The following is a 26,981-nucleotide window of genomic DNA, read 5'->3' as shown; positions in this document are numbered from 1 at the left end:
TAATCATAAATCGCGCAACAAAAAAAAAGCTGAAACAAGCTACGCTAACATTTAATTAAAAGTTTCCAAGTCTAATAACGATAGAAAAGAAATAAAAGAAATAAAGAAAATGCGAATACTGGCAACACGTATGAGTCAATAAACAAACACAAAGAGAAAAGTGCTTTCATCAACAACATCATCGTTTACAAAACAAAGTCTGCAATTCCTATACCTTTCTGAATACATTTATTGCACATACACATGTATGGTATGTGCACGTATTACTTCACATGTATGTATTAGTGCACCATATTCGCCAGCACGTTCATCACTAAAAGCCATCGCATCGGGCATCCTTGTGCTTAATTTTTGAACGTCAATCATCATGGGTAGCTTACCGAATTTGCACGAGTTGGAGGAAATAGAGCGCCGACGTGAGAAGCGTCGTGAGCGTGAGCAACGTGAGCAACTGCGAGAGCAACGGGCACGTGATTCGAGTCGCGAGCGTGAGCGTATGGCGTTATTCGCACAGCGTAAGGTAAGTAAGAAATATTTAGGGTAAATTTTTTAGTACAAGGTTAAATCTCTTTTAATAGTAGGTTAGATAGTTAGAAGTATTTTTACTGGGTTATATTAGAATGAGAATGAGTGTTTCGTCGAGAGTTTAAAAAGGGCAATTATTCACCAATGTAAACTATAACTGCAACTAGTCACCTAAGCAGAAAGGTGCCGTAAACGCAGAAAACAGTAACCGTTCTTGGCTACATTGTTGACGTGAAGCAGTTTTATCTATGGCTAAAATTTTTTATTTATTAATTATATTTATTCAATCGACAAACAAGACGCTTACAGACTATTAGCTAGGTAGATACAAACAGAGATCTTATGACAAGAGTCTCATAGTAACTTAGAAAAATCAAAGGCTAAAGATAAAGAATACACATTAAATTGAGCTAGCGTCCTTCTAAAAGGAGCATTCATTCCATAAACAGTTTTAGCAATACCCACAAAAACAATTCATTACAACGGAAATTGCGGTGAGGGAATATTAAAATTAATTTTATCGAGCAGATACGGACAATCTATTGAACCTGCACAAATATCAAAGACAAAACACATCTACAACAGAACACACCTAGACTCTAAGGGCATTAGATTTATTAATAAGGAACGAGAGCGATAGGACGGAATGGGATCCACGAATTTCATCGAGCGCAAAGCAAATCGCACAAAAGCTCTCTGAACAGACTATAATCTATTAATATAGACTGCATGACACGGTCTCCAAACGAATACCGCGTATTCTAACCTGCACCGGACTAAGGACGAGTATAACAGATTGAGAGTATAGGGATCAAAACACGAAGAACTATTTCGACGAATACTTTTTAATTTTTTTTTGTTTATTTTTTAATTAATAACTTTTATATTATTTAATATTTTCATTTATTTCATATTATTGATATCATTAATTAAGCAACTCAATAATTCTTAAATAAATAAAAAATAAATAATTGGCGCGTATACTTCTGTTAGGTGCTTGGCCGAGCTCCTCCTCCTATTTGTGGTGTGCGTTTTGATGTTGTTCCACAAATGGAGGGATCTACAGTTTCAAGCCGACTCCGAACGGCAGATATTTTTATGAGGAGATTTTTCATGGCAGAAATACACTCGGAGGTTTGCCATTGACTGCCGAGGGGCAACCGCTATTAGAATAAAAAATAGTTTAAAAAAACTAAAAAACACGCTTTCATTGCTAATCGAACTAAAAAGTAGAAAATAAATTTTAATGACAAAGGGGCCTATAATGAAGTAATAGCAAATCGAACGATCAGTCATAGTCAACTACCTCAGAACAGAATTATAACAAAAATTAAGATACAAATAGAGTAATTCAAATTAGAGTTAAAAGCGTGGGATGCTTGATATAGTTTATGTATATGTATATATATTACAATCATTCTATTGGCAACTACCTATGTACAGAGGGTTATGAAAGTGAAGCAAAATGCACTAGCCGAGCTAATATAAAAGTGTGTCTTGGTTTTTGCATCACGATAATGCACCGTCTCACACTGCAGTCGTTCTTCGTGACCATTTCGCCAAAAATTCTACGCATATCGTCCCGCAACCACCGTATTCGCCTGATTTGGCTCCGTGTGACTTCTGGCTATTCCCAAAACTCAAGCGACTACTCCGGGGAACGCGTTTCGAGTCGATTGAGGAGATAAAAGCTGAATCGAAGAAGGTGCTGATGGCTATACCAGAAATGGACTATTTGGCATGTTTCGAGGATTGGAAAAATCGTTGGCATAAGTGTATTTCATCGAGAGGAGATTATTTTGAAGGGGATGAAATTGATTTACAAGAATAGATAAAGATTTTTCATTTTACAACCAAATTCACCTTACTTTTTGCCCACAGTAGTAAAAAAAGAAAATATTAATCCTGGCAATCCTAATAAGGATAATGGAAAACTTTTATCAAATTATTGCATTGTCATCAGTCCTTGATAGGTGTGCAAAATTCCAAGTCGATCAGATTTTTAGAAGCCAGTGAAAATTAAGCTCAAAGATTCCGTTACATACATACGTACATACAACCCGAGCTAATAAAAGTGTGTTAAAAATGTTTTTATTAATTTTGCTTTCACCGAGATTTCCGAATGATAATCACGTACCAACCCATTCGGCTACGGCGGCCGCCTCAATAATTCTTATATAGTGTTAAATAAGGAAATAAATAAATAAACGAAAAGTGCCTCTTTTTTTAAGTATGAAAGATTTTTTTTTGTGTGAGTCACTCTTTTATGTACCTTAAGGTGGAGCGGTAGTATATGGAAATTTATGTATGCATACATATGGTCATTAAAATAGGTACGCTGCCTTTATCTATTGATTTCCTTTTGTCGCTGGGAAAAATTTAAGGCTATTATTGGAATTCGCTTTTTTTACAAATGTCATCAATGCTTCGTTGTAAATTTAAAATATCCGTTATATTAAGCTACGTTACTAGTTGCACAGATTCAGTTATTTTCATGAAGTGTAGTTTTTAATTGTTTTTTCACTAAAATATGTACTATGCAGATAACTCTTGCATTTTATTTACTTAAGTGAAAAATATTGAATGTTACGTAAGTAGCCGAATGGGTTGGTGGGTGACTACCATTCGGAATTCACAGAGAGAACGTAGGTTCGAATCTCGATGAAACAAAAAAAATTAAGAAAAACATTTTTCTAATTTCGGCAGGCAATGGCTTGGTAAACACCCAAAAAAAGGGCGTACGCGCCAATTATATATTTGTAGCGAACCAATTACGTATATAGTAGCGAACCACAGAATCACGTGGTGACAAAAAGAAAACGACTTGCACTATTGATAATTTAATTCTGACTCTTGCTAAGAGGGATCCTTTCAAGTCATCAAAGGCCATTGCAATTGAAATCAGCGAGAATTGTACAGCGTCAATTATAGAGCATCCAAAAATTAGAAGCTACCAGGCAGAAACAAGCAAATTTAAGGAAGAGAAAAAATTTTGCTCAAGAGCACAAATCATGGAGAGAGTATTTAAAAATGGTATAACATAATTTCGAGCGATTCACCACCGCGGTTCACAAAAATTTGATTCACATGATTTGGGGACGTTTCTCTTGGTATGGAGTTCATCTCATAACTTGGTATTCATCTCATAACCAATAAAATGGAAAAACTTATTTACAAGGACGTATTTCAAGAAGTGATGCTTCCATTTGCTGAGGAGAATGTGCCGCTTCGGTGAACTTGTATGCAAGATAATTACCCAAAATACTCCTCAATGTTTGTATGTGAATGGTTTTTATAAAGTTATGGATTGCCCAAGGCAGTCACCTCATTGAAAATCTTTGTGGAGATTTAGAGCAGCGAATTGGGAAAGAAGCATTAGAAAGTAAGAGGATTTATTTATTTACTAAGCCAATAAATATTAAAGATTCTTATAGGCCAAGTGAACATATTTGAGGGTTAATAGGCATTGAAAAAAGTAACATTTCATAATAAATATTCAAAAACTTCAATAAGCGATATTTTGAGAATGAAAAATATATGTACCTCAACAAATTTAAAGATTTTATTAAACGCAATTAACACTCTAGCGGAGCCTAGGGGCGTCCAACATAGAAGAACTCCGAGCTACGAATATTAAAGATAATCCGTTCAAGAAGAACCGTGCAGTCAACAGCATCAGATATCAAATCAAAAATGAAACACAAAAATACTATTATTTACCTGTTCTGCAATGACTCTCAGTTAATCAATAAGCATCGCGTGTCATAGGTAGCGATAAGTTCCGAAAAGCGTAAATTACGCAAAGCGAAATTTAGCAGCATGGCACGTACCTATAATACGGAGAGCGAATGAAGGATGCATACCCAAGTTTGGAACGCACAAACGCCGTATACGAAAGCTTCGACGTATAAGGATTGGAGGAATCGGAGCTATGACGCCTAACACAAGCAAGCATGATGTTAAATTTGATACTAAGAAAATTTATATGACTAGCAAAAGTAGGATTCGAATCAAATATTGCACCCAAGTTTTTAATTTCATGAAGTTTCAATAACAGTGGACGGCTTAGGAAGGGTAGTTTGGAAGCACTTACATGTTTATGTTCAACGATGGGCGGTTATTGATAAACCAGGTACTGAAATTATCTAAATCAATTTGCATCAATTCAGAATCGAGAGGGCTAGTGATAGCCCAATAAATCTTAACGTCACACAGTGCGGCCGATTCCCAAAAAGCTGGCCAAAAGTCGAAAAAAAAAGTTTCTAGATAGAGTTTTTTTGTCTTTGGGTTGGCTACAGTAATGCCTTGAGTAGTGAAAACCGTTCATAGCAACGTCCTGTACCCTAAGTATCCTCTGTATTTTCAGTCGCAACGTGGCCTTCGTTTGAACATCGTATTACTGTCGATGAATAGTGAAAGTTGTACACATTTGAAAGATTTTGTAATGGAGTAAATTGAACAAAACCAAATGGAATCATCTTCCGAAGGTTAGTAAAATACGAGAAATCTTTAGTACATATCAATACTTCGACACAAAATTTTTAGCTGCAGCAATACGTAGATACATTTTTTGCAATTTTTTTTATAAAATTTGAGTTTTCAATAGGGGTGGAAGGGGGTGGATTTTCAAAATTTTAAGATCAAATTCGTAATCAGCGACCCCGACAACTCCCGAGTAAGAAACTTTGAATCAATTACTTAATTTTTTGAGTTTTGGCCAGCTTTTCGGGAATCGGCCGCACTGTGCGTCATCTGCATAAAGGAGGAATCTTGCTGACGAGAGGCAAGAGCAAATATCACTGATAAACAACAAAAAGTGGGCCAAGATAGGATTATCAATTCCATGCCAAATCGAATACAAAAAGTCATTGACAATCATAGTGGACACAGTGGTTATTGATTAGACAACATTTTTATTAAAACCACTAAGTCGTAGCTATTTCTATTTCGTACCTATTTTAATTGCCACATGAATATCTCCTTTTTGTTCTTATTATAATTAGTTTAAGTTTTAAAAGATCCTTGAATTATTATTTATATGTTTTATATTAGTTTATGAAATCAAAACCGCATAAAATCGAATATCTCTTATTATTAATTTAAAAAGATAATAGGACACTTCACGAAACGGTGATTGACACCATTAATCTAAAACGACCACTCCGACGAAAATCTGTAATCGCGTCTTGCATCGAATATGCTAAAGAACTAGGAATTAATGGCCCGTCACTCAGGCATAATGATAATTACCCACCGTGGTTTTTACGACAGTCGTCCTTTATTCTAGATCTCAGTAAATATCCGAAGGAAAACACCTGCCCTAGAATTTACCAACAACTATTCCGCGAATGCTTGGCACCTTTACCTCCAGAATGGAGCCTTATTTTCACTGACGGATCAGAATCAGAAGATTACATATCATTCGCGGTTGTAAAATCTAGTGGTGAAACCATGTCAATGGGACACTTACTGCCATTTTCGTCTGTCTATACAGCAGAAGTCATCGCGATATTGAAAGCAATTGACTATGCACTTAGCTCTTCATCAAAAACCATAATTTGCACTGACTATAGCATCCATTCTAAACATAAACAATAAAAACCACATCATATCGTGTATCCGTGACAAGTTAATTGCAACCCATAACAAAATTAAAATAATGTGGGTACCAGGGCATAAAGGAATCGCAGGAAATGAACTAGCAGATCTGCGTGCCAAGCTCGCCGGAAAAGAACATTTAATCTCTTTTCAGTTCCTCGACAAGAGGGACTTGCATAATTTAATTTCTTCACAACAGCGTATAAAACAAATGATTGAATGGAAATCCATCCGACACCACTACACGCAAATTAATAGTGATAGAAATGCACCCAAGTACCCATCATCATGCCGATGCAACGATATCAAAGCTTTCGTTCGACTACGCTTAGGGCATATCATAGCCACACATTCGTATAGGCTATCTGGTATCAGCCCCCCATCATGTCAGTATTGTCCTGCGTCAACACTCTCCATCACACACCTGCTCAACGAATGTCCACAGTTCACGTCAATCAGAAACAACATATTAAACTGCAACAACGCCATTGATCTCTTAAAAACCACTACACCCGAAAACATTGAGAAAATATCTAACCCTAACGGATCTTCGTAAAGTAATTTAACTCCCTGTAGCAATAGCTCTAAGTAACGTATTGTTAGCAATTTAACTGCTATCTCAACTCAGTAATTTCCTATACTTTTTATATAATGTTTCATATTCACACATACTTTTTTCATACCGGTGAGCCGAAGACCCTGGCAACCAGTGCTCCTTTTTTTGCTGTGCAATAATAATTGTATTGTTGTTTCTCATTCTTATAAATAAATAAATAATTTAAAAAGAAATTGCATTTTCCGTATGTACGTGAGGGGTGACCATATAGCGTTTGCTTTTTGAACCACTTATTTTTTTGAGAATAGTAACACAAATGACATGTCAAATGTGTTCATAATTTACTTAAAGGTTCGACAATTACGAAATGGGACGCTATACGCTTGAACAAAATTGGGAAATATTGAAAAACTATTTCCAAAGTGGTGAGCCTTCTTCTTCTTTTCTGATTTTCACATCGGTGGCAACGTCAATAAGCAAAATTGTCGGATTTGGGGCTCAGAAAATCCACACGTTACTGTAGAGAAGCAAATGCATCCACAACGAGTCACTGTTTGGTGCGGTTTTTGATCTGGCGGCATCATCAGGCCATTTTTTTTCGAAAATGAGCGAGGAGCCGCGGTTACAGTAAATGGTGAGCGTTACCGTGACATTTCCAAAAATTGAAGAGGATGACATGGACGACATTTGGTTTCAACGAAAACCGAATAATCAGCCGAAATTCCGATATCAATTGGCCGCCTGGGAGCTGTGATTTAAGCCCGTTGGACTATTTTTTGTGGGGAGCCGTTAAGAACAAATGCTATGCGAACCATCCAGAGACGATTGCGACGCTGCTTTAAAACACAAAATCGAAGTTGGCATTCATGAAATTGGAGCCCAAACAATCGAAAATGTGCTTAAAAATTGGGTTGATCGAATGGCCTACTGTAAAGCCAGTCGTGGCAGTCATTTGAACGATATTATTTTTCATTCATAAATGACAATGCTCAATCTTCAAAATAAAAAAATAAAAATTTGAAAAGATATTGATTTATTTTTTTTATAGCCGATTCAAAAAGCAAATTTTACATGGCCCACCCTATATAAAACAAATGGTACGTGCTGGACTGCAAATTGGTTCTAAAGCGTTTTTCAGTAAGAGCGCTTCAACTTTTTTTTTGAATAAAACACAAACGGTTTGACTTTTTTAACTAATTTTTTTTTTATTATCGAGTTTGAACATATACATTTAAGTATGAAATTCGATTTCTTTTGCATGACCACCGCGTGCACGTTTTACGAAGTCCAATCGTTGAACCCAATTTTCGACCACTCTTTTGCATAAATCGGCCGAAATTCCAGCAATTTCGCGTTCAATATTGGCTCTGAGCTCACAAATCGTCACCGGCTTGTTACTGTAGACCAGAGTTCCCCAAACTTTTTTGTGTCGTAGACCCCTTGCCATGTTTTTCCGTGTTGGGTAGACCCCCTACTTACCTGATATTGATTTCCTGTAAATTTCTAACTGTAGTGAAGTTTAGTGCTAAAAACTTAAAGTAAAAACACATGTTAATTTATACATTTATTAATTGAATATTAATTGAATTTAAATTAAAACTACTCAAAATAAAATTTTGTATCTGTTATGTAAAATATACGTAACAGAAAATAAACTATAAATAAAATAACATAAGCAATAAGTCAATATTTTTAGTGAGAAGGATGAACCTGATGCTTTAATAATAAATTATCAACATTTGGCGTCAATTTTGTAAGGGTTAATCTTAGGGTAAGGGTTTCTTTTTTTCGTTAGGAGATTGGTAACAGCGCTGAACCCCCTTTCCAGTAGGTATGACGATGGAAAGGAAATTAAGAATTTCCTCGCTATATTCCATAATACGGGATAAGTAACGGGTATGTTGTTTTGCAGCCAAAATTGCTGATATCCGTTCTTACACTTGACGTTTCCATTAATTGACGTTGGCAATATTTTAATGGTTAAAACGTCATTTATTACATTCTATGATATATAATAAATTTTTTACTTCATAGGTGCTTTTATAAATAATGGATATATAGATATTTTGATATTATAAGATAGTATGATGTAAGTAAATAGGAACTATCAGTGTATGTGTTGAGATCCACTATCGCGGACCCCCATTTTCATTTCATTGACCTCCAAATTTTTTTTTCGCTGACGCAGACCCCTTGCAGGTTGTCATAGACCCCCAGGGGTCGATATAGACCACTTTGGGAATCACTGCTGTAGACCAATGACTTCACATAACCCCAAAACGGGACGGCTTGTTAAATGGCCGTATTGCTCTTAAAGTAGCAGCAACAGAACGATTATTTTCATAAAAAATTTGCACTATTTGTAATCGTTGCTCATGTGTAGCGTTCCATGATGAAATGTATACTAATGAAGTTTACAAATGATAAGCGAAAAATAAAAAATATTGCGTCGTTCGCCCTCCCTATCGGAAAAAAGTTGAAGCGCACCTATTGAAATACGCTATATATACCTACATAGATATATGCCGGTGAATGTGCCATGTCACTTGGCACAAATTAAAGAAATTCAACCAAATATTTATAAATGGTTCACTTTCCTGAAGTCTTAAATGACAAGGATGCCCTTTTCTATTGTTAGCTGTCGTCTTGCAACCTCTGTAGCTAATAAACGTTTTCTACATACTTATACATCGCCATAGTCGATTCTACGTTACTGGAGTGACCCAGATTTATATCCGGCCTTAGTAGTATCCCCCAAATATTTATGGTGTATGTCTATGCTATAACAGGGACAGCAACAACGCACACTACAAATTGAAAGAGAAACTCGGACAAAATCCTAAGGGGTTTGGTCATTGTATAAATTAAAAAAATCGATTTTTTTTCTTAAAAGTCCCATTATATCGAATGTTTTTTAATAGCTTGAGAACTTAAAATGATAATACAAAAGAGAAATATTGTTGGAATGATTTTCTTTTTATTATAATCTGGTAGATAATTGCATATAATTTTTGAAATATACCCGGCATATGTCCGCCGCGGTTACGAGTCACATTGTCCATTCGATCAGTCCAATTTTGGCCATATGGCGTCAATAGAGGCTTGAATATTGCAATAAAACAATTGTTAAGCGCTCTGTGCGGCAAGTTGCGCCGTCTTGTTGTAACCAAATGCCATCGATGTTTAGCTGAAGAATCTTTGGAAACACAAATTCAGTCAGCATGTCTTGATAGCGCTCGCCATTCACCGTAACGGCAAGCTCATTCTTCATTTCGAAAGAAATAAGGACGGATGATGCCGCCAGAGTGTAAATCACACGTAAAATGGACGAAGTGCTCCATGAAATTCACGAACAGATTTTTTTTTTTTTCAAAGTAAGTTTTCACAACTTGGAAACGTTGTTCTGACGTTTAACGGTTCAACACATTTCGCCAATTACAGCTATCAAACCATATTTATCGATATCGATAGCTTTCATGCAGCTAAAAAACACCCGAGACCTCGAAAGTGACATACTCCAAAAATGTAGTTAAGAAAAATGTTGAAATACCTATATTTTAAATATAATATTTGGACAGTCCCCCTCATTTTATGTGCACCGTACACATTTTTCTCGGCTGCCGTGGCCGAATGGGTGGTGCGTGATTACCATTCGGAATTCATAGAGAGAACATTGGTTCGCACCTCGGTGAAACACCAAAATTAAGAAAAACATTTTTCTAATACCGGTCGCCATTCGACAGTCAATGGCAAACCTCCGAGTGTATTTCTGCCATGAAAAATCTCCTCATAAAAATATCTGCCGTTCGGAGTCGGCTTAAAACTGTAGGTCCCTCCATTTATGGAACAACATCAAGACGCACACCACAAATAGGAGGAGGAGCTCGGCCAAACACCCAAAAAAGGGTGTACGCACCAATTATACAAGGTCCGCCATATAACTTTACGGAATTAAAAATTCTATATAAAAGAAACTACTCAATATTTTTCCAAACTGTTTTTTTTATTACGTAATTTTCGTACACATTCGGCAACATTACCATGATTTTCAAAGTAATGTTGAAATATTTCCCAGCGTTCTTTGAGCGTATACACAACTATTTTCGTTCAGCGGAAGAATAAAACTAATTTTCTGTCAAATCAGATGACAGCTAAGTGTTACCATTCTTCAAATAATACCTAGATCAAATACGTAACGATAGATGGCGGGCCCTATATATATATATATATATATACATATATTTTCCAAGTCGGTCAGTCTTATAAGAAGTTTTGTCCGATAAACTTGAAATTTTAACTGCAGTTTTATAATAAAAATCTGCATGCAGGTACGAATAGATTGTTGTTTGTTTTTTTTTTTTTTTATTTGCTTTGGCAGTTATCTTCCGAACAAAATTCGGGCGATATATTTTTAATTTTTTTCAAATAAAGGGCCTAAAAACTAGTTAAAGTTAAGTTTATTTATAATATATTATATATTTATATAAATTTTACAGTTTATGACATGTGTAATATAGCACCTTTTCCAGATTTTTTGTTGTACGGCTGAGAAAAATTCCTAAAATATGCTTATTTTTCCGACACTACAGTGATATAAATGAGAATAAGATATATTCTACTACTACGGCCTAAATTTGACACATTCCGTACGTTATTTAAACTGTCAAAATTAAAAAAAAATCAATAGTTCAAACTGTACTGTTTTTTTTTCTTTCACTTTTGATCTGAAAGTTTAGGTCTATATTTTTGAGACAATTCGGAGCACAAATTGAAAAAATGTATTTTTGGTCGTAACGAACTATAACATCTATAGCATTACTTTAAAACTTAGGGTTTAGTGGAGATATTTTCACTCTCACTAGTGGAGCCATAAAATTTGTCACTACTCAATTTTCCTAAATATTCCACAACTGAAAATAATAGAAAACAATTTACATAACCACTGCACGTACATAATTAGCGGCAATGGGATGGAATCCAAGTCCACTACAACTTGAAAATTACACAACTTTAAAAAAATTCGACTAATAAATCCTAGTGAACTATCCCTATCTCTAATTGGAAGGCAATGACTTCGGCGAGAAAATACATTTTCATGATTATATGAATTACGGGTAGAACTTTAACTAGAAGAGTGTGAGCACATTGCATTTCTATATAAAAAAAATTCAACTGTTGTGGTTACAGCTACAGTTACCTATTTAACAAAATTATACTCATTTTTTCGGGTAAATACTCGTACTATCATACATTTTTTATTTTTGGTTCTGCATTTCTAAGCATTTTCCTCTCACTACTCATTTCGCTCACCAGCTACCCGTTATTCGCTCTCTGTGGCTCTATCGTTCTTTCTCATAATTTTTTGTACTAAACAGTTATGAGTACTTATGCATACTTACATTACATATACTTCTCTTCTCAGCAATCATCCTACAACGCCTACTTAATGGCCGGTTTGGGTATGGGTGGAGGAACACTTGGCATGGCTGCTGCTGTGGGGGCCTCTCACCTAACAAATGCTGCTGCAGCAACTGGTGGCATCGGTGTTGGCGCCTATACAACAGCTACAACGAAAACTTTAAGTGGCTTTGCGGTGGGCGGTGCGGCACTGCTGGGCATAGGTACGCCCGCGTTGCTAGCCAAACACCATCATCAGCACCAACATCATCGGCACTCGTTAACAACACGACATCGAGTGTTACGCACTAGAAGCTCGGGAGCGACACACAATATTTGGGACGAACAATTGATGGAGGTGAGTTAGTCAGGATTACATACATACATACGTAGCATGGCAATAGGATTGTACATACGTCTTGGTAGTAGCTATTGTTCATATTTAAGCAGTGGGTTTTAAATTATAACGAAGGTTACATTTGCTGATGGCTATCACTATTGGGGTTGGATTTCTCATTGTTACGGAAAATTATTCTTGATTAACCATGACTACACATGGATGTATAGTATGCATGTGCATAGGTAGGTAGGTGTGCATACAAATAGTTTTACTGAGAGGCAGTGCTTAAGAATATACAAGAACAGAAGAGAAGCATTTAGAAGGTACCAAGTGCTAACGCAAACTTTTAATTAGCTTATGTCGGTGCGAATGCCACTGCATAGTTTTAGGCGGGGCTCAAATGATAAATTGGAGGTGGGTGAGTGCAGCAGTGCAAAGCAGTTTGACGATGGGAACCATTATTCGAAATTTGTTTTGTTGCTATGATACCTTTGTGTCCATAACCTCTTCAATTCATCACTGCACAATGAAACTGAGTAATAACGAACTCTGCAATGAATCGACGATAGCTCAATGAAAATACGAACTGATGTCAATTAATAAGATTATAGTTTTGACCTTCGTAATTATCTTGCAAAGAAGTAAATGACTGCCTGGGGAATAGAAGATGTCAGATGTCGTTGAGATGTGAAGTAAAAGTACAAAAAATAAATATTTCTCCATTTTATACATATACATATATATGTATTAAATAAGTGCTCACATAAATACTTATACAGTGAATCCTCGATATAACGAATCTGAAGGAAACCAGACAATTTTTCGTTATATCTACATATTTATTCACTATAGGTATATACTTATTGGTAAAATCTTGGTAAAACGAAATTTAAAGAAATCGGAAAGAATATTTGTTATAAATACTGTGTTTACATGTTTACATCAAAATAACGATAAAACTGCACAGAAGTGGGGTGGATACAAAAAAAAAAAAAAAAAATTTTTCAATTAGATTTTAGTAAAATAATTGGTTGTTTTTGTTTGTTTGCGCAAGTTTCGAATGCAGCCATCAATACTTCGCTCAACAGATGGTAAGCTATCGAATGCACTTTTTGGTATAGCTTCCTGTGCCTCAAGAAAAGTTTGGAGCTTTTCAACCATTTGTTTATATTCTTTGACAGTGATAACGTTCTCGACCTCTTCATCCTCCTCAACAATGTCGAGTGTATTTCTGTTCAAAACACTATTAACAATGTCATCATCAGTAATAAGACTTTCGTCGAAAGTAACGAAATCATCAAATCGTTCATTCAAATGAAATGGTTTTTAACGACAAGCCATTCTTCGCTGTCTTGAAAACAATCAAAATATTTGGACTGTCGACAAGGCCACATGTCGCAAAACAGTTGACAAGCGTTGGTTGTTTTACGTTTTCCCATGCTTTATGGGCCATTCTGATGCCTTGTAGAACGTTGATACTACCCTTGCGCCCCTCTTCCATATCATTGATTAAAATTTTGACCCCCTCTTTGCGATAGAATTGCTTGAAATTTTTAATTATTCCCATATCTAGAGGTTGTAATTTCGATGTTACGTTTGGGGGCATAAATTGTAATTTAATAGATTTCAGTGTTGTAGGGTTTTTGTGCGACATGCAGTTATCAACGAGCAATAACACTTTTTCTAAGTAATCCAACCATATTTCAGTAGTCATCCAAACTTTTTTGTTTTTTTTTTTTTGTATTTTTAAAGCATTTTGGATTAGCCGATTTTCCCATTACCAGCAAATTTCTCTTCTCAGTGCCAGAGCTATTTATATATATATATATTTGGCGCGTACACCCTTTTTGGATGTTTGGTCGAGCTCCTCCTCCTATTTGTGGGGTGCGTCTTGATGTTGTTCCACAAATGGAGGGACCTACAGTTTCAAGCCAACTTCGAACGTCAGATATTTTTTATGAGGAACTATTTCATGGCAGAAATACACTCGGAGGTTTGCCATTGCCTGCCGAGGGGCGGCCGCTATTAGAAAAAACTTTTTCTTAATTTTGGTGTTTCACCGAGATTCGAGCCTACGTTCTCTCTGTGAATTCCGAATGGTAGTCACGCACCAACCCATTCGGCTACGGGGCCAGAACTACTTACCGTAAAGGTGGGTGCCCGCTAGTGTAGGGCATATCGTCTTCGTCTAGCTCATCTAAAGGTAGGCCAAGGAAACATGCTGTTTCGGTGGGTTGGGTCCAGAGGGAGAGGGATGTTAGATGAGTCGGTTTTAAAGGACATGTGAAAAGGTGGTTAGTGTCGTGCGGGGTGCCTTCACATGCCGGACATATGTTTGGTATGTCGGGGTCGATTCTGGATAAATATAAGTTTAACCTGCTACAATATCCAAAACATAGTTGTGCCAGTGTTACACGTATCTCACGGGGAAGCTGGAGCTCTTCACCTGGAATAGATGGTGGTTAGACTCCGATTACGGCATTCACAGGACGGGACTTCATGGAGGTGGTGACGGTCTCCCGGTGGATGTCGTTTATTGACTGTCTAAACACTGTCTGATGCAGTAAATTTCGGTCAGTTTTGTTCGGGATTTCGTCGGCGTAGTTTAAGAGGTGTCTCCTGACGTGCCTGGGAGGCGGCTCAGGCTCAAGCAGGTGTCTGCAGGAGTGAAACCTGCGGTAACATCCTAGCAGGAACTGCTGACTGGAGCAGTTCGTTATGCTCCATTACTGGGAGCATTTGTGCCTCGTTGTGAAGGTGTTGAACGGGGGACATCAGGAGGCAACCGGTCGCTGTACGAATGGAAGTAGTTTGACATGTTTGTAGCTTTATCCACTGCGTGTTACTTGTTCCAGGCGATCAGACAGGCACAGCATAGTTCAGAAACGGTCGACCAATTGCCTTAAATGTCGATAGCAGCAGTTCTTTGTCTTTGCTCCAAGTGCTGTCGGCAAGCGATTTGAGGACCTTGTTGAGATTTTGGACTTTAGTAGCAATTGCGGTTGTGTGCGCTGAGCAGGAGAGCAAACTGTCGAAGGTTACACCCAAAATTTTGGGGTAAACATCGGAATTGGTGTGTCGTCGAGTTTTACCTTAAGGGACAGCTTGACCTCCTTTGTCCAGGTGGTAAAGAGGGTCGCCGTGGACTTAGCGGGGGAAAGTTGGAGATTCCTCGCAGTGAAAAAGCGAGAAAGGTCGGTGAGGTAGTTGTTCACTTTGCAACACAGGCCATCGATGTCATTGCCCGACGCCATTATCGTACAGTCGTCAGCGTATGAGACCAGGGATACTCCCTCAGGTGGTTGAGGGAGCTTCGAGATGTAGAAGTTGAACAGCAAGGGAGAAAGGACACCACCTTGCTTAATCTTCCTCTGCTTTGATGTTTGATCTCGAAAAATCACTGACGAGTGACGACCGCTCAGGGAGTTTGCGGACCACCTCTTCAGCCCTGGCGGGAGTGTCGACTGATAAATATCATCTAGTAGCGTGGAATGGCTGACTGTATCGAAAGCCTTCTTCAGGTCCAACGCTACTAGAACAGTCCTCTCGCAGGGGTGGTTTTTGGTTATGCCCGCTGTTTATCTGGACGTTTATGGCGGTGAGTGCAGTGGTGGTGCTATGCACTCGTCGGAAGCAGTGCTGATGTGGGACTGGGGCCAGGTGTTTCGTGAAGAGTGGGAGTAGGAGGGCTTCAAGTGTCTTCACTACTGGGGAAAGGAGAGTTATCGGACTGACGGGTTTCCCAGGTTTCAGTAGTGGAACCATTCTCCCTGCTTTCCACTTGCCAGGGATGATGAGAGTGGCCAAGAACAGATTGAAAGCCCTTGTGAAAAATCCTGCTCCCAACACATGTCCTTATTCCCATTTAGCGTAAGTTATACCTACATACCAAATTAGTAAAAAAAAAAAAAAAAATCTTAAAACTCACACAACTCTATTAATTTTAATTCAATTACAGTCAAATATAACTCATTCGACGCAAAATTAAATTTACTATAACAGTAGTGTACTAAAAAAAATCCTCAATATCGGATAATATCGTAAAAATTATGTCAAAGTTGAAAAAATAGAGAAAAAATAAAAAAATTCCAAATACTTCCGTCTACAGTCTCGTCAGTTTTCATTTCAGAAAAATTGTCAACACACTGTCAAAAAGGCTTGTTTTTGTTCTTTCGAACTAAAAAAACAAATTCGAAATCGAATGGAAATTGGCGAAGTTAGGAGTGATTCTTCACATCAACCTACTGAAAAACGGTTTTATGGCCATAAAATGAGATTTTGGGGGTGTATTGGAAATTTCTCCTATACCATTTTTTTTAGTTTTTCTATAGCCACAAGTTGTGCTAGGTCTCCATAAAAGTATATTTAATTTTTTTTTTTTTTGTCACACAGTGTTATTTAATAATTAATATCGGTTAAAACCGTAAGTAATGTTAAGTTAGTTATACTTTTTAAATTTTTTACCAAAAATCATATTTTTTTCATTCAAGAATAAAAATAGTTTTCATTATTATATTTTTTTTAGCAAATGAGAATAAAATTCAAATACTTTGTTTGCTTATTTTCGTTTCTTTTTTTTTTTTAAATAATGATATTCTTATACTTATTACACAAAACTCTAGCCCTTAATCACTCCCTTCTGCGGCCATCAAAGCCACGGTTAGCAAATGGGTTACTTACTACAACCCACAAGCGAGCTTGGCAGGCTGAGAGAAGCTCCAGATGGACTACACTGATGTTACCTGTCATATCCGATCGACTGTCGCAAACCCTCCTGTCATTAAGCAGAAGGTAGTGCCGACGCCTGGTTGGACTGATGACGGGCCACTTTCTGTGGGCGAAGCACATGGAAAGGATGGGTATCTCAGACAGTGTACTCTGCCAAGCTTGTGAAGAGGAGGATGAGACGGCGAACCACTTTCTGTGCGTCTGCCCCGCCTTCGCCCGAATCAGGCTTGAGGGACTTGGCACTGATGTGTTAAGAAGCGACCACCTTGGCTCCTTGACACCACAAGATCTACTCAGATTTCTTCGGAGATCGGGTAGATTTAAAGAAAATTAAAAGGGAATATAAGTGTAGTACAATGGACTTAATTAATGTTTGAGTGCTGCACTTGCTAGTTGTCCCGACAAAAAAAAAATCCCCTAACCAATAGAATAACCAAAAATGCTATCCTTAGTAAAACACAGTAAAAAACAGGCCGGTATTGCTCAACGATGATAGATATATCAGGATCAGCCAATAGCATGGTGAAAAGATTTTTAGAGGTGTTCCATCTAGCAGACCGTTATTCGGCTCTGAGCGAATTCGACAGATATGCCGACGTCATTCGTTTTGTGTTTCACTAAGCTAAAGTTAAATTTTGTGAAACAAAAAACGAATGACGTAGAAGTTCCCCTGAAAAAAAATTTTCACCATACCTAACGAGCAAACCTCTGGTATCTATCATCCTTGGGCCAATGGCTATGGTGAAAAAGAAAATTGTGAGGGGAACTTCGGCTCCCACGACACGGGAGTACTCAGTAGCCGATTCTGCACGATAGTCTGACATACATTCTTAGTATTTTCATAAACAAACTGCTTCGAGACTCCAGTTACGTCAGACCATTCTGACTAACGGTCTGATATTGGCCACATCATTAAAAATCTTTTCACCATGAAATTCTGCCTGCTCATTTCCCACGTAGTCACACACTTCCCTAATACATTATTCAGGAATTCAGGTCATCCTTTATGATAAAGACCTTGCGTACCGAGATAACACATCTCCCTAGATTTTAGATACGAAATGCCTTTGGTATTGTGGTAGCCTGGTCAAATAAATTTGGTCCAGCAAAGGACGTAATTTCGTTCTAAACTTGACGTTAAATGTGCAGAACATAGTAATTCAACCACTAGAAGCAGAAACATTTTGAGCACCAAATAGTTATTCTACAATAGTGTATGGTATGTCACTTGGTGGTGCCCCGACACTGTTCGGGGTCACTTATGCTAATACGACAGCATTGCAGTTGTCCAAACCAGCGGTGGATAGTTACAAAGGACGGTAAAGAGTCTCTATAATAGTGAAACTCAAACTTTTCTTTTTCCCTTTTTTCAAGACTGCTCATGGGCGTCTCTTTCAAATAGTTGTTACAACAAACCTATCTAACAGGTCAGGGAGAAATTTATTGGCCGATCTTTTGGAAGATGCTTTTCGGTCGGATTTGAGGTTGCAAAGCCAACTATTATAAATTGCAGGGACTTATTGATCCACCCTGTGAAGCCGTCGCCGCATGATTTTTATATGTTTGTGTTTTCTAATAGCTGTCGGACTCAGCAGGCAACGACAAACCTCCGAGTACTACTTGCATACATACATATATATCTGCCATGAAAAATCTTCTCATAAAAACCAACAGCTGTTCGGAGAAGGCATAAAACTGTAGGTCCTTCCATTTGTAGAAAAATATCATCTGCGCTGTAATTCCGCAATCCGTAAACACCAATTTTAAATGACTCGCTGGAGGACTTCGGTAGGTATCTCGTGAATAATTTTAATAATGTGGGCTTCCATTGCCTCATTGAAGCTGGTTTATCCACAAAGCATTTAGACTTTACATACCCAAGTATGTAGACTTTACATGCGTATGGCAAGTAGCGTCGTCTTGTTCGAAGCAAATGTTGAGGAGATCGCGGGCTTTAATTTCCGGCATCACGGCATCCAAAAGTCGTGTATCGTGGCACGATAGCTTTCGACATTCACTGTTAGATTGACGTCGGTCTCGTCTTCGAAGAAATATGGACCTATGACTTCTCCAGTCCATAGACCGCACCAAACGGTTGTTTTCAATGGCTGATCTTGAATGGCTTCGTTGCTCTTCAGCCGGCAATTTTGCTTATCGACGTAGCCATATAGATTCTTTCGGCAAAACTCTCATTTACAGCCGGAATATTCTCTTCACTTCGGGCTGTACGTGGTTTAATCGGTCGAGTATCATCCAATAATGTAAAATTATTTTCAATTTTGCCGAATAGTGTGTTCGGTAGGACGGTTAGGTACACAGTAAGTTGGCCTAAGCGCGCGATGAATACTTCTCTCAGAGCGTCGATTTTCGTAAAGCAAATGTACGATTTGTAAACGTTGTTGAGACGTAGGTCTTTTCACGATGAAATGTCAATGCATACTGAAAAAAATTAAGTATTTAATTTGACTGTAGTCGCGCGTGATCTGTCAAAAAACCCTATTGGAAAAAGTACCTCCAATCTGATCACCTTGTATATGTATATCTATTAATCCACGCTCTCTATATTCCCGCGTGCTTACTCGTACATATTCGCCTGTTTTACATATAAATATTCTTTACATCTTTCTAAATTTACATGATTCTTTACATTTATTCTTTTATTACGTTTTCTAGCACCTTGCCGCCTACTCACCGATTTCAACGCGTTCGCATCGCATTAATCCGGTGTCATCATATCAGGTGCAGGCCGCGCTGGCCGCCTCCCGCCGACGTGAGTCCATCAACAGTTCCATTGGTGCTGCTTCAATAAGACGCCTTATTACGCTTAATAATCGCAACTGCCGTCACAAGATTCCGCCACACGTACGACACAAAGTGTGCCAGAGCTTCATCTTCCTAACGTTAGCGCATGGCCTAATATGCGCAGTATTGATGCCGCTATTAGCGCTACAAGGTTCGAATTCGGTGTGGCATCAACGCGAGCAGTGGCTGCATGTGGGACCGAATATCGGCTCCCTTCTGCTAAGCGGTTGCTTTCTCATCTCCGCCGTTATGTGCCTATTTACCAAACGCCTTATACAAAAATTCGGTTATACGTCGGTGGTCAGTGCCAGCTACGTTGCAACGGGCATCTTTCTCTTATGTCACCTCTTTCCCTCCATCTTTACGTTACTGCCGGCATACATACTGCTCGGTATCACATACAGTCCATCATGGATTAGCAAAATTGCATTGGTGGTGCATTACGGCAGCAAGCTGAGCTGTTCCCAGCACGAATGCATGTTCAGTTCTTCGCATGCCTCGGACATATTAGACGAGCACAAGCTTTTCTGCAATCGCGATCAGAAGGTGCGCCGTTTGGCGCGTTGGTTTCAGGTTGCCCAAGACATGGGCATTATTTTCGGCGCACTGCTGGCGTCATTCTTTTTGGCCTGCAGCGCGAGTGACTGGAACTGTTTCGCTGACAGTGAGACGCCAACTGTGGAAATGAAAACGACTTCATTGCCCGGCGAGAATCTGACAGAAGCACTGCCAAAGGCGGCAGAATTGCGGGCACATTCCTATAGCATGACGGGCTTTTTGTTTAACATACCGGGTTACTTTGATGATTTCTACTATCACAACGAACACGGTGAACGAATCTGTGGTGCCGACATGTGTCCTGTTTGGCATCATGATAGCAGCTTCGACGACACTAGCAATGGAACCAATGAAACTATTTACACGCAATTCATCAATGAGAGATCAACAGGCGGTGGCATTACACTGATAAGTGTCTACTTTTTGTTCACAGCAGTTGCGACGGGTCTATCCCTCCTTGGTGGGAAATTACAGGGAAGCTTTCGACGAGAAGTGCATTCAAAAGGAGTAACGGATACGCTGCTCTTCGCTGGCCCAATGGCGTATTTCGTGGGAACCGAGCAGGCCTATATGCTAGGCGATTTTTTGCGGGTAAGTGCGAAGTATAAGGATGGGAAGGTATAAGAAAACGAAGCTGCAAACTCGGATGGCGTAGGAAATCTTTTCAAAAAGAAATTCAATTAGAGCCCATTCAAAACCGAGTTTGTTTTAAAGCAGGGTTGGGCATTTTGCCCTACCACTAATTTTTTAGTAGGAGTTAAAATAAGGGTTTCATTATCACTAAATCTAAAGTTTTTCAGTGCTTTAACTATCATTATTTAGTGCACCATGCCCAACCCTGTTTTAGAGGAACGAGGTGGTAATAGGAGGTGTGTTCAAAAAATAAGGTGATTTTCATATTTCTCAAAAAATATTTATTTATTCATCAATTTATATTTTATCCCCTTCAAATTAGTCCCCCTCAGATATAGTGCACTTGTGCGAGCGAATTTTCCAATCCTCAAAGAAGTTCTGACATGCACTTTTTGGTATGTCTTTGAATTCTCTCAGCAATTCGGCTTTTATCTCCTCAATCGTCGCAAAACGCCAAATCGTCCTTTCATGGATCTCTTCAATCTTGGGAATAGGAAAAAGTCGCAGTGGTTGTTGTTTTTGTCCAAATAATCTCTCACAAGCAAAGGTGAGTGAGCAAGTGCATTATCGTGATGCAAAAGCCATAAACTTTTTTTCCACAATTCTGGGCGTTTTTCCGTATTGTTTCGCGCAAACGGCGCATAACTTCAAGGAAATACTGCTTATTTACCATACAACCTTGTGGTAAGAACTCCTGATGCACTACGCCATGGTAATCGAAGAAAACAGTGAGCAAAACCTTGACATTCGATCGAACTTGGCGTGATTTTTTTGGTCTTGGCTTCCCTGGACTCTTCCATTGGGTTTCGATGTCATAACCACATACCCATGATTCGTCACCAATTATGACCCTTTTAAGCCAACCTGGATCATCGTTGACGTCATTCAACAATTCTTGGGCGATGCTCATGCGATGTGGTTTTTGGTCAAAATTCAGCAATTTTGGAACGAATGATTACATGGCATGAGCCAACCGATATGCCGACATCCTGCGCAAGTTATCTAATTATAATTAGACGGTTTATAGCAATTTTCTACACTTTCTCAACATTTCATTCATTCATCGGTTGTTGAGTGCTGGGGCGTCCAGAGAGAGCGTCGTTGTTCACATCTTCTCAACCTTCTGTGAAAAGCTTGTACCACTTGTAAGCATTTCTTTGACTCAGAGAACTCTCTCCGTATGCCGCTGTCAACCTTTCAAGTGCTTTTGAGCACTTAACTCCATTTTTTATACAAAATTTTATGCAACTTCTTTGATCCATTTTTTTCGGTAGCAAGAATTCGCAGAAAACGCAAAACACTTGTCTTATTTATGCCGCTCACAAACAAACTAATATTACTAAATATTGCTAAAACCGTGAGCATATCTTCGAGACGAGTGTACCAACATAAAAATATATAATAATCGAAAGTCGAATGTCGAATGTACGTAGACCGCGAAATTTGAAAATTCACCTTATTTTATTTATTAATATGACCTTCGATTTGTGCGAATCAGCTTAGCGACAGTCAGACTCACATCAACTTCAAATTTTCATACTTTCAGGCTTTCGTTTCTTGTTCTTTGGGTATTAGCATGGTGGCTGGTGCATTGGTCGGCATGGGTCTCATGCAATGCATTGTCTCCTGCACGCTGAGTATGCTGCTGCGACACACCAAGCGTATTGTTGTCATTTGTAAGTTATTGTTGCCTTCTTAAAATCTACTACAACAACAAATTCATTTCATTTTACATTCATCTTCCAGTGGCCGGTTTCTTCTTTCAGTCGTGTCTGCTACTTGCACTATCCAGCTGGAAGCCGTCCAGCGATGACATAGCGCTTTTCTATGTACTAGCCGCCTCGTGGGGTGCCTGTAACGGTATGTGGGAGACACTCTTAATGGCCTTAATCACGTTGAATCACGCTAATAACGTTACGGAAGTAACCAGTCCCTTACAAGGACTACGCTTCCTCGGCTTGGGTATCACCTTCGCTGCGCATGGCCTAATGTGTGAGACACCTAAAATTATCACTATGGTGATTATGTTGGTGGTGAGTTTGCCGGCGTATGCTATGTTGGAGACCAAACTGGAAGCGCAGCGTAAGTTGCAATTGATCAATTTGTGACGAAGCGTTTTCAGTTAGTCGAAAAGGCGTGGCCCCATGGCGCGCACGCATACAATGTAAAAAAGGAGTAAAATGAGTTTGAAAATATGCAGGAGAAGTGCGTGTCATGGAGAGTGTAGAGTGTGTGAAGAACAGTATTAAGTTTAATTCAAGGTAGAAAAAACATTTTTACATACATATAAAGCGCGTTTAGTCATATTGACAAATGTAAAATATAATATTTGTATTGAGTGCGAGACATATTCGGCTCGGCACAGTGTTAATAGCAAAAATATAAACCTGCATACATACATATGTATATAGTTATAGTTGTCAGTACGTATGCAAGTAGCACTCGGATTAATATTTGTATTTATATTTGTATTTGTAGTTTTAATATGTATGAAAATCATTCAAGCCAAAGATCAAGTCAGCATGACTGAGTTGTGTGGTGCGCTGAATAATCGAACGATTGTTTTGTATCAATCAGCTACTAGTTGTTGACACATACATGTGTACATACATATTTACATTTAAACGTTTACATTTTTATATTGGCTAATTTATTCAGGCGTTGAAAAGCTTGTAAACAGAGTAAGTAAATACAAAGTACGTACGTGCAGATGTAGCAGCGCGCACTGTTGCAACAAAAATTATTAATAAGCTTTAAAAAGACATAAAAGATCAAATGTATTAAGCTCGGTTAAACACAGCTGAACGAAACTTCGCGCATTAAAAATAATATGTATAAGGGTATATTAAATAAAACCAGCGATAAAAAATGTTTGTTTTCGAAAAAACAAAAAAAAATTAAAAAAAAGCTAAGAAAATTTTCATAAAAGAAAGGCCACCCGGTGGTCTAGAATTTTCAAAAAATCGATTTTTTTGTCGATATTTCGAAAGTATAGTATCTTAAGAATATACTGTACAATTTTCATGCGGAAATTCCCAATATTATAGCTTCTACAGCCCATTAACCAGGTAGAGAGCGGTGCGCGCGCTCCTGTGCCTCAAACTTTAACCTTATTTATCCCGAAACGACTTTTTTCGGCACGGCGGGCATGAAAACAAAAAATCTATTCAACCGAATCACTTGAAATTTGGATATGTTGTTCACAACATGTATCGCTATCGTCGGAACTAGAATCATAATTTTATTTAAATAATTTCCTATTTTTTAAACTAAAAAACTAGTGAAAAAACCCCGATTTTACGAACTTCTTTTTCAAAAGTGCGCCATTTTGTCAATGTTTCGATTTGTTCTAGTTCCGACCATAACTGCACTCTTTTTGATTAAGAATCTTCTTGAATTTTGTGTTTCAGATGAGTAGAAGCCTCGAAATCATCTACACCGTCCGGGTTCGATCTTTCGAGAGGGTCATCTTCAGCGGCATTTTTATAATAATAAATATTGTTTCAAAAGTAAAAACAAAAAATTTTTTGTATGCTCAATAAACGTACTAATAAGCCCAAAAAATTTAAACATCGTTTTTTAAATTTTTAATGGCACAAAAAAATCGTGAAAATAGGTGAAATTTTCGTGCGCTAGACCACCGGGTACCTTTAACTCTAGACTATTAACCTTATTCCACTATTATTATCTAAAACCTATAACGAAGTTAATAATTTTATAAAGAGAGATTGAAGATATTAACCTAGGTTAAAAAAAGTTGGATGTTATACATAAGTTGAACAATTCACGCATTGAAAAGAAAAAATGAAAAAAGAAAAATTTTCCCAAGAAATTATTTGTTTTGATCAAATAATAAATTTTCAAACAATTTTTTTTGTTCAAATAAAAATGAATTTGTTTACTCCTTTAATATTAAAGCAATAACCTAGTTTCAATATTATTATTCAAATAAAAAATTAAAACAACTTGTTTTCAAAGAAAATTTTCAAATTTTTTTTGTTTTTTCTTTCAAGAAAATTTTTGTTTGTTAAAAAAAAACAAAAAAAAAATTTGATTGAAAAATATTGTAAGTTTTTTTAATTTTGTTGAAAAAAAAATTTGATTGAAAAATTTTAGTTGAAAAAAAAGTTGTTTTAATTTTTCATTTATTTTTTTTTTTAATTTTGTAACAAAAAAAAATTGATTTTGTTTGAAAAAAAGTTTTTTTAATTTTGTTAAAAAAAACAAAAACGAATTTTTGACTCCCTTAACTTTAAAACAATATTCAATATTACTACTCAAATAAAAAAATTAAAAATCTGTTTTTTTACTCCCTTACCCTTAAACCTCTAACCGTGATACAATATTATTACCTAGCACAATTGCTATTGCCACAAAAATTAATTTCTAAAGATATCAAAGAGGTATAAAATAAAAAGCGATGATAAGTTTTTTCTCAAACAAATTTTTTGCCTTTTGATCAAATAAAAAATGTTTTTCTGTTTTTTTTTTAATAAAAAATTATTTACTACCTTGACATTACACTCGTTTCAATATTTTTATCTATTGCCGCAAAATAACTAATTTATAAAGAGAGATCAAAGATATTATACTACATACTTAGTCCTGCCATAAAATTTGTTACAAGTTAAATCCGTTACAGATATGAAATTATAATACTTTTTTTAATGAAGTTGGTTTTATTTAATCATGTAAATCTTAAAAAACCAGCAATTCAATTTTCATTCGAAATGGTCACCATTTGCTTTTACACAAGCCTTCAAACGTTGAGCCCATTCAGCTACTGCAGCACGGTTTCCATGGATATGGGTGTCGCTGCTCGAACCAAAGCTTGTTTGAGACTCTCCAAATTCATTCATCCACATGAGATCTTCGACAGGCCATATTCTCCAATTTTGATCACAAACTGTAGTCCAGTGGATTCGATCAGGACGTCCAGATGGTCAATCTTCTGCGGTTATGAACCCAGGAATATTGTTTTTTATCAATTGCTGGGTGGTTTTTGTCTAATAAGCTGGAGCGGAATCTTGCTGGAAGACCCAACGCTTCCCACCGAAGAGAATACTGCTCGACTGCTTCACCACGTCTTCAAAGACACTTGACCTGGTACACTTTTGTCCCGATCTTAACTCATTTCTTCGCAGAAATGAGGAGATGTAACGCCGTTATACGACACTCCCCACCAAAACATTACGGAGACTGGATGGTGGATGCGCTGGACCCTTGGAACAACATTTTTTGCGTTTTTAAAAGTTTTAGCATAGATTTTGTCGTTTTGCTAATTAAAAACTTATTTAACAGTAAACATTTTCTCATATGTGAAAAAACATATTCATGGCTGTTGACCGCGTGCCACCGAAGAAGCTGCTTGCTCTGTCGAGTCTAATTTTCTTCAAACGCTTTGTCAAAAGATGACCAGTTGAGCAACGGAAGGCTTTCATGTGGAGATCATCTCTAATTAGTCTTGACATGGATACATTTCGATACATTCATTTCCATGGACATGATTTTCTGCTTTCTAACGGGATTTCAGCGAATTCTTTCTTGAACAGCTTTTATGGCTGCACTGCTCGAACCACGCGAGTACGACCACTTCCTTTTCTGTCTGTCACCTCAGACTCGACTAATCGTGCAATACTCAAAAATCCTCGAAATATTCAGTTTTTTCAGCAATTCGTAAATCACGCTTGCACATTTACCACACTTTTACACTTTTTTAATGCAATCAATGCAATGCGATTTTCCTTAGCTCCCGACTCCTTTTTTAACAAGCGAAATTTGCCGCGAAACGCAGTATAATTTATGAGTAAGCAATGCGCACGAACAAAAACAATTTGTTCTCGC

General features: G+C 37.6%; 1 protein-coding gene across 2 annotated transcripts; it reads left to right on the top strand.

The window, feature by feature from the left end:
* On the top strand, positions 1-23,707 carry LOC129237845 (uncharacterized). Of its 2 annotated transcripts, XM_054872798.1 has the most exons (5): positions 1-520; positions 12,102-12,434; positions 19,818-21,095; positions 22,684-22,813; positions 22,884-23,707. In XM_054872798.1, exons 1-5 carry the CDS (start codon positions 368-370, stop codon positions 23,243-23,245), a joined length of 2,256 nt encoding a protein of 751 aa, XP_054728773.1. In that variant the 5' UTR covers positions 1-367; the 3' UTR covers positions 23,246-23,707. The 2 variants fall into 2 exon arrangements, with proteins under 2 accessions (XP_054728773.1, XP_054728774.1); XM_054872799.1 differs by lacking the exon at positions 12,102-12,434.
* Positions 23,708-26,981: the final 3,274 nt, after the last annotated feature.

Source organism: Anastrepha obliqua, chromosome 2, assembly GCF_027943255.1.
Source record: "Anastrepha obliqua isolate idAnaObli1 chromosome 2, idAnaObli1_1.0, whole genome shotgun sequence".
Taxonomy (NCBI): Eukaryota; Metazoa; Arthropoda; class Insecta; order Diptera; family Tephritidae; genus Anastrepha; species Anastrepha obliqua.
The sequence above is the reverse complement of the archived record's forward strand: the minus strand, read 5'-3'. Positions and strand labels throughout refer to the sequence as shown.